The sequence below is a fragment of the Amblyomma maculatum genome, chromosome 2, assembly GCF_055883805.1.
Source record: "Amblyomma maculatum isolate TAMU_Amacu chromosome 2, ASM5588380v1, whole genome shotgun sequence".
NCBI classification, from domain to species: Eukaryota; Metazoa; Arthropoda; class Arachnida; order Ixodida; family Ixodidae; genus Amblyomma; species Amblyomma maculatum.
Genome location: NC_139345.1, coordinates 123,798,417 through 123,808,956, shown reverse-complemented (window position 1 = coordinate 123,808,956; position 10,540 = coordinate 123,798,417). Strand labels below are relative to the sequence as shown.

General features: G+C 46.2%; 1 protein-coding gene across 1 annotated transcript in view; it reads right to left on the bottom strand.

The window, feature by feature from the left end:
- Positions 1-578: 578 nt before the first annotated feature.
- Positions 579-10,540, bottom strand: part of LOC146199764 (uncharacterized) — a 32,905-nt gene continuing 22,943 nt past the window's right edge. Inside the window, exons 6-8 of the mRNA XM_084592191.1 lie at positions 8,386-8,496; positions 7,357-7,719; positions 579-769 (exon numbers count right to left, since the gene is read on the bottom strand). Of these exons, the coding sequence (XP_084448317.1) occupies positions 579-769; positions 7,357-7,719; positions 8,386-8,496 (665 nt within the window). The remainder of the gene's footprint in view (positions 770-7,356; positions 7,720-8,385; positions 8,497-10,540) is intronic.

The following is a 10,540-nucleotide window of genomic DNA, read 5'->3' as shown; positions in this document are numbered from 1 at the left end:
GAACCTGGCGGCGGCCCTCTCTTCTGGTCACACTAAGTGACCGCTCTCTCGTTGCAGCGTGGTCGCGCCGTCGAACCACCTCTTTCTTCAACCGTGCTAAAAAAAGCTATCAACAGAGCTTTCGTTTGCAGTCATAGGGCGGCGCAAATATCGATATTAATTGTTAGGCGACCTCTTCAATTACCAGTTCTTAAAACTGATCGTTTTACATGACAGACCTACGGGCATACGTTCAAAAATATTACAAGAAATTGAACAGAAGAATTGCATTTGTGGAAATTCTAGTCTATTCTTCGGTCAAGCAAAATAAATAAAAAAGGAGCACCTGCGTTGAGCCACAACCACGAGAAAGGATTTGAAACTAACGTGGCTGCACTTTAAAAGTACGTTTTACGCATTCGACGCCCCCTTCACCCCCATCTCATGAAGCTCGTCAAATTCTAAAACTCCAGTTCTCTCAACAAAGCGTACGCCAAAATTACGCTTCCGCGTGATTTCGGCTCCCTGTCATCAGTTCGCCACATATGGTGCTTCCTGATGGTCAGGCTACAGATTACGAATCAATAGCAGTAGATGATTTAAGTTGTAGTACATAGAAAAGTGATGAGAGCATAAAATGGCCACGCAGCTCTGAGAGCGGACGCCGCGGAGAGTTGCATCCGTCTGCGCAGCGTGGAATCGTCGAAAGGTGAGTAGTCTTCGTACACGAACTTGGCGTCGCCTCCAAAATCTTTCTCGAGAGTACTCTTCACGCCCTTTGCGACGATCTCTGAAATGAGAGAGCCAGAGTGTCAGCGTTAACACAAACTTTTCACTAAACCAGGTTAGAATAGTACTACTTCTTTCAGAGCTCGCAGTCAGATAACAAACTTCGGGATGTTAATTTCTGCAGGTTGATGCTACTTCATTTCCCACCCAATCCAACGAATTTGGTATTTTCATTGGTGTCGGCTACTATCTCCGCCAGCTTCGACGAACCTTGAACTTCCACTGCTTTTTCAGCTCCCTTTCACTATCCTCTTAGCGAACCATTCATTGTGACACTGGTATGCCATTATTCAGTGACAATAATATCATAATACATTGATTGATTGATAGATTGATTATTTGATTGATTGATTGATCGATTGAATGAATGAATAAATGAATGAATGAATGAATGAATGAGTGAATGAATGAATGAATGAATGAATGAATGAATGAATGAATGAATGAATGAATGGGGGGAACGCCATCTATGCGCGCGACCGAGACCAGTCAACATCGAGTTATGCAGTGAGGGAAAATTTTGATAGCACAGAAATTTCATTGACTTTTGAGCCGCGTAAATGACAGGAGATACGCTTGTCCAGATTCTTCTCGCACCCAATCTCATTTTTTCTTACCATATCAAGATACTGTAACCACAGACTACCTTCTGCGCTTTCACCTGTACGAGAACTAGACGCCTCTTCAATTATCATAAGGTATGTATGCCTTTTCAGGTGGTCTGTTTATGAATCCGCATATCAGCGCAGGATACCGAAAGCCTCAAGTATGATGAATGCTTCCAACTATTCCTGGCACCATTTTTGTGCAAATTTAGGGAACGCTTTTGCGGCGAGATTTAAGTTCTTTGCGTCCCCTGTGTAACATTCAAAAGTAAATGAGGCACTGCAAATTTCGCATGATAAGAATCAGGCTGCGTATTGACTTTTCCGCCATCCGTGCATTGAAACTAACCTTTTCTTACACCACTCACATGTATATTCTTCTGAATGTCACTGTATACGAAACCTTTTGGACAGTTCACTACCTACATGAAAGCATAAATCATCTGTAGCTGTTCTGTTGCAACAAATGGTCGTATAATAGTTACCAATCGCGTTGCAGCATTTCGGAATCATATCTATGACCCCGGAAACAAACATTACCTTGGACTGACTCACCTCAAAATCTCTTGCAAGATTTCCTTACCTAAGTGCGACGCCTGATGTTAACGTAAAGCGGAGGACTATAAATTTATCGAACACAATTTTCCGCGTCACGCAGCCTCGCGACAACCCACTAAGTTTAGAAACAAAGGACTGGCACAGTTATAGATAAAGTTGGAAAAACACTACGTAGTTCGCTTACGAAAGCGCCGTCATGCCTGAGCTGAAGCCTCTGAGCCCTAATGCACTAAATCAAAACACTTTGCGGAAGACAGTGCGTTTCGAACCTAGATCAGCACGAACAGAACTGCTCCACTCCCCACTGCTATAGCCAGACCGCAGTGGAACATCACGCTTGCTTAACTCTCCAGTCACTCGCACTGTGCTTTGCATATCGTAACTTTCATCTGCACGCAGGTAACGTTTTACAGGGCAAAATAAAGAGAGCGAAATACCCCCTCTGTCTAATCCCTAAAGCTGCGACCAACGTTTGCTTGTCTGCCTCCCGTGTACTTGAAAGTGCCCCATAGTTTCTGCCATTAAAAACGTGCTCTCAGGAAAAAATATATTGTTCTTTCACACAAGTCGTCAGCATTGTTAAAAACAATGCGTACCTTCCAGCTTTAACTCGGCCTCCTATGTCAACTCATTTCCCTGAGGTATTCCACTGGCGAGCCTTCGCTCAATTCACGAATGCTACATCTGAGCACGCATGTGCCGTCCTCTTCTAGTCACCTGTAGTCTACTGTAGTCGTGCCAGCCGACGCATGCTCGAAAGGAATAGCTGCCAATGTTGCCAGCCCAACGTCCTAACTGTCGACATGTTTTGTAATCCTTTCGCGCCATCTTTGGTTTTGACGAGCGCCCTTTTGGGCAATCGTTCATTGTCAAGCACTGCATAAATGAAGGCGACTCCTCCCCTGTTCATCGACGGCAGCACAGAACCTTCAAGGCCGAACGGACCGCCTTCAACAGGACGTTAATAAGACGTTGGTTAACGACCTTTATCAGCTGTCCTGAAGCCCGTGGGACTATTGCGTGGTCTTCGATTAACAAAAGACGGTACCGAACGTTTATGCATCGATTACCGTCAGCTTAACAGAATCACAAAAACTCAGGTTTGTCCGCTTCCCCATTTAGATAATAGGGGGTATTCACTGGTGCGCTGTGCGCGGTGCATTGTGGGTAACTGTGGCGCAGTCAGCCATTTTTGTGTCCACCGAACGAACAGGGCGAACGTAAGTATCAAGTACTGCCATATGCGGTTCTACGGGTGGTGGCATCCGCAGCTGTGGTTTATTGAGCTATCGTAAACAGTAGTAGCCGTGCACAGTGCAAGCAACGGAAGCTGAAGAGCTGCGCGAACGACCTCGGCATTTTAAGGTTCCGAAAGTACAGATGAACGACTCTGCCCGAACGAAAGAACTCATCGAGATACGACGTGACGTATGGCTGGCACGGTTCAACCACGCAAGTAGTATCACGAAAAATGCGAAATATATGTCGAAATCGGCTGTTCCCTGGCAGCGGGCTGCTGCAACGATCCGGGCATGGCTGCTCTTCCCGCACTCGCAAGCCATATTCCAGGTAAAAGAGCAGCACATCAACATGACAACATACATCACCGTGTCCAGCCAGGCGCATGCAGTGCACCGCCAACACCTCCTCGTCGTGTTTTGCGACAATCCAAGACTTGGGAGGGCTCGACAAACTCTGTGTTCGGCGTACCCGACTCATTTGATCAAAGTCGGACGGTCGCATCGTCTGTGTTGTCTGCGAAGCAATATTCGCTGAAGTTGTTTTGCGGGAGGTTTAAAGAGCTTTATAAAATAATTTAGGAATAATAACAAGCGAAACTTAGTTTGGCAAAAAATAACACGGTATTTGAAGAGCTTTGCTGCAAAAAAAAATGTTTTTGTCTGCAACACAACGAGGTGACGCCACCACTGTGTTTGGCAGTGGTTTCGTTTGTTTCGTTACCGCCACAGACGATGCAAACATCCAACTTCTTCTGATCGAATGAGGCAAATACACCAAACAAGTTCCGTACAAAAATACTGACTACAAAATGCTATTTTGATGCTAAATGTGAGCTAGAAGGAGTCAGCGGTTCAGCTGGGATAAGCATTGTATGGCACGCATGCAATTGCGCAGAGCGCGAGTTCGTCTGTCTAAACCGCGGCTCTTTAACCTGCCGCTTGTAACGTAGTTGTGTTTTTCGAGTAGTGTGTAGCCTTTCAGTTGGTTTCTTGTGACGAATTTCGTGCATATAGAGCAAGGAACTCATGAATGTCCACATATTTATTCGCGGCCGCCATTCGACGCTTACCGTGCAGTTGCGCACATCGACTGCAAACGGGTCGGTGCCGAAGTTTTTTTTTTTGTTTGTTTTTGTACAGGTCTTTGTCCGCATCGCGCAGACTACAGATAATTCCAACTGTTATTCATGATGCCGAGTAAGTTTTGATTACAGTGGCGCTGGCATAAGGTAGAGCGGCACAGCAAACGGATGCACACCAGCTAACCTAAGCCACCGACTAGTCAGAACAGGACGCAAAGATGGCGTCGGCTGCATACTGATCTCAGCTGTGACGTCACGTGAATACCCCCTATACACTGAACTACCTTCACTCATCGCAAAATTTCACAACCACCGAATTTCGCCCCGGTTGTTTGCAGATACCTGTGGACGACATTGGCCGCGAAAAGACGGCTTTCGTCACTCCCTATTACCTCATCAAGCGATGGCATTCGATCTGTGTAGTGTGGCAGCCATTTTTGAGCCGAGGATGGACTTTCTTTTTAGTGGAGTCAAATGGTAAAACTCTCTGGGCTACTTCAACGGTGTCGTAGCTTTTTGCCGTCGTTTAACTCTCGACTCGATAGGCTTTCAAGGATTCAAGCCATTTTTCGCGAAGCCTTAGTGCGACTCAAGTCCTCAAAACACCTGCTATTTGGCACCCATCATCTCTCGATCACTGGTCATCTCGTCGATGCGTCAGCAGTATGTCTGGGCACAAATACAATTCACGTCGTCAAATATTTCTCTCTTCCCCAGTATCCAAAACATATCCCTTGCTTTAAATGGTCTTTGTTCCTACTTAGCTGCTTCATTCAAAGTATCCCAGCTATCGCTAACCCATTTTAAAAAAGGGGTCCCACCCAAAGTAGAGCTTTTTCAGTGCTCCTCTGTATCCTCACCACAAAATCTATTTTTGCACATTTGATCGGTCAGCCTCGACCAAACTTCGCACCGACGAGAGTCGACACGGGATTGGTGCTTTGTTGGCAAAACATCAGCAGGGGCACGATCGCTTCATTGCATACGCCAGCCACACTCCTTTTCCAGTCGAGCTCTATTACTCTGCACGTCTGCACCAGGACTCCAACTGCTTATTTTGTCATCCTGCTGATCCACGTGATTTAAGTAACATGACACCCTCTCACTTCGAGATTTCGGATTCACTGTACTTGGCTATTAAGTAGCAAAGTGATTCCTCGTTACGCCAGATCAAAGAAGGCCTCGATGCCACCCGCCCCGATTCCTCCTTTTCTCTTCTTTGACCTACAAGGAGGAATTCAGTATTGACGTAATCTTCTCCCCGACAGGCCTTCCCTGCTTTTTGTCATGACTTGGCGCCTACATTTGGCTGTCTTCTCAGACCTGGCAACTGCTGAACATCTCGATACGTTCCGGGCATAAGACCAGGTGAGCCGGTGTGTCTTTTCGCAACTTGTACACCGTACCATCCGTCTCCAGTCACATTGTGCAGCACTAGTCAGCCAAAAAACTGCGCTGCCTGCTGATCACATTCAAATTATTTACATACGTTATTGGGGTTACTCTTAGAAAAATGCGACAAAAAGAGCTAGAGGCTACAGTCGCCTTCTAGCCCCGGCGTGCCAGCTCTATCAGACAGAGCTGTGACCCCCAACCCGTGGTGCGAGAAGTAGCCACTAAAGCGGGTTCGGACCAGACGGGATGAACAGCGAGTTACGCATTCGACAGTTAGGCATTCGAGGGGGGCTGCCGGTGTGCCCTTCTCGCCTGTCCTCCTAGCAGCGCACGCATAAACTCGCGTTATAAAGATTCCTGGCATAATTCTGATGGCCGAACAGGCAATAATTACAATGCTATCACCACCCATTAGTTACATTTCTGGAAAAGCCAATCATACCGCCGTTGCCAATGTGTTGGTTATAGATGTAGCGATTTTTCCGGTAAAGAAAGGTCATTCTTCACCATGGTGCATCATGAAAACTCCTTACCGACCGCGGCTGCTATTTCATACTGAAAGTCGTGGATGACAGCCTTCGTTTCGCCTCTACCGAGCGCGAACTCTCCACGAGCACCATCTTTAGGCTAACGGGCTTACCGAGCTCCTGAATCGAACGCTTACAGATGCGATATCTACGTATACGCCTCGGCCAACTTCGCAATTGCGACGAAGTTTCGCATTAGGCTACAATTGCTTATAATTCATTCCATCATGACACCTCCGCCATTTTTCCCCCTTATACCTTATTCGACCGGCACCCTCGGTTGCCTTTGCACATGTTACGCCCACCATTGCTTCGATCACAGAGTACAAACAGGGTGTCATTGCTCGCGTCTACATGGCGTGCCAATTTGCGCACGCTCTTCTCACGTCATATCAAGTCAAACAAAAAGCCATATTCGTCAGCCAGCGTTGAAACGTCTGCATCTCCATAGGATCCCTCGGCCTTCTGTAGTATCCCTTTATCCGCGTTGGACTCAGCACCCTACCAAGTCCCTGTCAGGTAATCGACGTGATCGGCGAAATTCGCCTCGTCTCTTCTCCGACGTCAACCACCCGCCCTGTGACTATGTCGTTAATGTGGTTCGGGTTGAACTCTATCAAGCCAAGATACACCTTGGCCTTAGCACAAGCCGCTGTTTTTGCAGACGTGATTATATCAAAACCTTATGATTGGAGAATGGAGAAAAGAAAATAGGGTGCTGCCGTGTGAATATATTTCTTCCCGTTACATTACATTTGGTATGATACCTTAAACTCTGCAGCATAAAGCCGAATGAACGTTAAAATGAGGTCATTGTCGGTCGCGTTTTATTTTTACAAGGCACTGAGTGTTATGAGTGTTTACGACACTCCATTGTGTTATCAAAAACCTTTCTTTTCCGAGAACACCGTAGGAACCTGCATTACACTGCGTATGTATACATTCCATGCTGGGCGTAAGAACCACCTTTATGCAGAGCAACATTTCCGAAACACACATCTTCAAGGACCACCGGGCCTATGTGTCCTGCTGGTAGTTATGAAGGCCACACTCAGCGGTCATGCGTAGATTTAAAACTTCTGTGACATATGATACATGTACAGGTTAGCCGGCAACCGCAGCTATGCTTCCTCTATCCAATTTCCTTCCAACATCGCTTTTTTCAGAAAGCGGCCCTGACCTGGGGGTGCGCTGGACCTGCGAGAAGTGCGTGGCATCAGACGAAATTTGGCAGACTGCTCGTCATTTCGGCGGCCGATCTTCGGGAGCTCCTGCTTGGCCAGCCCCATCATAGCCTTGCTGAAGAGATCGGAGCCCAAGCGGGCCCAGCCGCCCCTTTTTGGCGAAGGTGCAGAGGACTCGACCGGCGACAATGATGGTGAAAATAAATAGGAACTGGCAGCCTCTCTCGCTTGATCTGAGGCGTTTTCAGCACCTCCCCGAGTAGATGGCGTCCAAGTGACAGCATCGAGTTTGGCTGGAGTAGCCGCTGCAGCAAGGGCTTCTTGGTAGAGCGTCAGGTCTATCTCGTCGTCGACGCCGTCTGTGACCAGTTGCAAAGACACACACTCCATTACTCCAATTTGCCCTCTGACAAAACTCAGTTTTATTTTTGTGGAACGCCGGAGACGGATCTTGAAATTTTCTTAAAACAACGTGTGTGCGACGCCTTTATATTGTGCCATAGCTTGCTATGTATAAGCGGGAATAGGCGCGAAAAGCAACAGCTCATATGAACACACGACTCCAGTTTACTAGTGCTTCTTGCTTACAGGTTTTGGGACAAGATATTTCTGTTTATTATTTCTCACAACATATTGCAATCGTGTTTGCGCAAGCAGGAGAGGGAAAATAAAAACAACGTATAATGGCTCCCGTTTGCAGGCTCCTATGCGGATCCTCCTTCGAGTCCATTTACTTTTATAGTCGCTTATTGAGCAATCTTTTTTTATTTGTGCCTTTATCATCCCACAAACAACCGTTCATACAGTCGTAAAAAAATCACATTATGTAAAGAACGCACAACACATATATAAATCTCTCCTTAAGCTAAACAAAACGAACCAGCCTGCACGACCTATGGTGCCTGTATCTGAATCGGGATCTTCGAGATCCAGGGGTACTAGGGTTTTATTCATATGTCGAACGAGCTACTCAAGTATCAGCTGCGGCTAAAAGAAAAGTAGCCTAGCATGAAGTGGTTGCTCACCGAATATGTATGACTCCAGGTCGTCCTCATGCTTCGGGACGATGTCGACCCAGGACGGCGGAAGCTGCCTGAATGCACCCTGCAGAGCGTCGTTGTACCAGTACAGGCCGGCTGAGAGAAACACGGAAGGGCATATGTTCCTCTTCACTACACACACCAGCCAGCAGCTCTGGTATTATTCGCACTAAGCAAAACACCCTCGGCTTAGGTGGCAACGTTCTGATGACAGCTTTAGGCGCGAGATACTTATTTTCGGAACCCTTGCTTAGAAACGGTAAGAGGCCATAAATAGTGTCACAGAAGCCGGTGGAGCTAATTGTATTCACTGGCCTCAACATACAAGCAATGGCTGGCTAACAAAGCCGCGAGCGAGCTCCCCGAGCGAAGACGAGAGCGTGCCAGTCTCCTGTGCTCGAACACATGGCGGCGCCAATAAGTAATTAACATTACGGCAATAGTAAGCACATGAGGCTTTAAAAATTCGTCTACAATGTTCGCGCTTAAAAGCTCGAAAAGAGCCGCTTAGTTACATAATGAGTAAAATTCAGCCTGCATTTTTGCGCGTAACAGTGATTTGATTGAATTCGCCGACACGATTGTCCCTCTACGTAGGAATCTGAAGCCCTGGCGCTCTATTAGCGCAATACAAACTTGCGTTACTGTAGCTTACTGTAGCTCCATTGCCCGAAATTATCTCACGATGCATTGCTCTTTATTTTCATTTCAGAATCCACTCCAGTTGAGCCATCCCGCGGCCGCACCGGAGAAATACCTTAGTTTTATTTTTGTGGCCTAATGGCCGTGGTTCTGTTCGCTTGCTTGTGTTTCTTCACAGTGTATAAAGCATATTCTAAGTAGCTAGCAAGCACGGCATACGTACTCTGAGAGGAGACGACGACTGCCCAAAAAACTAAAACCACACAGTAGCGCCCGCAGGTGACGTATCCGATCGTGATAGAACGTTTAATAAAAGTGAGGAGCTGAAGCAACGTCCTGCATGCCTAAAGATGAAACTCCCGCCAAAGTGGTAGTCAAAGTCGATACGGATAACTTCATGTGTAATTCACAAATTTACCCCGTCGCGCTGGTTCAGTCGATTGCTGTGCGCAGGGATAAGGGATCGAATCCCAGCCGCGGCGGCCGCTTTTAGATGGAGGCGCACAAGCCGCCCGTGTCCTGTGCAATGTCAGTGCACGTTAAAGAGCCTCGGGTTATCGAAATTTTAGGAGCCCTCCTCTAGGACGTCTCTCATAATCTGAGTCGTTTTGTGCCGTTAAGCACCAATGACCAAACCGAACCAAACCAATCCACGAATTTAAAATAAAGGAACACTGCATATCCGCGCTGTGGGTCACAGATCTAGTTAAACATACCCCGTCGACAGGCCAGCAGACATAACAAGATACGAGAAGAATAAATATTTGCCCAAAACCCTTATCAAGTAAAGAAATATCCTTACGAAGCTATGAAGGGCATGCTTATTCAATGCCAACCTAATTTTTCACCCTTATGTACCCGGAAGACGTTTTAACACAGTATTTGCGTGTCAGCTGCTCCTGAATAACTCTAAAGTTTCTCGCGAGTTACGAATTTTTATAATAAAAGACGTGGTTATTATAGGGACTGAAGGAATACTGCTTTATCATATACAGAATCAGTTTTCACGTGTCGGCGGTCACGTCGACTGCAATACTCGTGAAGAGCTCCTGAACAAATATGTTACTTTTCAATAAAGCACTTCATTTGACGCACCGGCCTTGTGAATGTCTCAGAATCTACTCAACAAACAAGTACTCGTCTTATGAGACACTCATTTGGTATGAGTAATCATTTGGAGGCTTTTATCAAACTTAATAATCGAAGCGATTGAGGAAATAGCAATGTAGTCTTGCGAATGTCGACCGGCATTATATTTGATATACAGGTATCTATAGTATATGAAAGGGAACATACAATTCCATAAAAACAAAGAATCTGTCAGTGATTGCGTGTGTAACTTTAGGGTAAGTTTGTTATATTATACACCAAAAAGAAAAACAATGCTTGGAAACAAGTTAAGCATTGTGTGTAACACAATTTTCCTGAGCTATCATTAAGTGCATTTCCCTCCTGAGGGAGGAAGCAACGAAGAATATATCAATTTTCATGCCCCCAT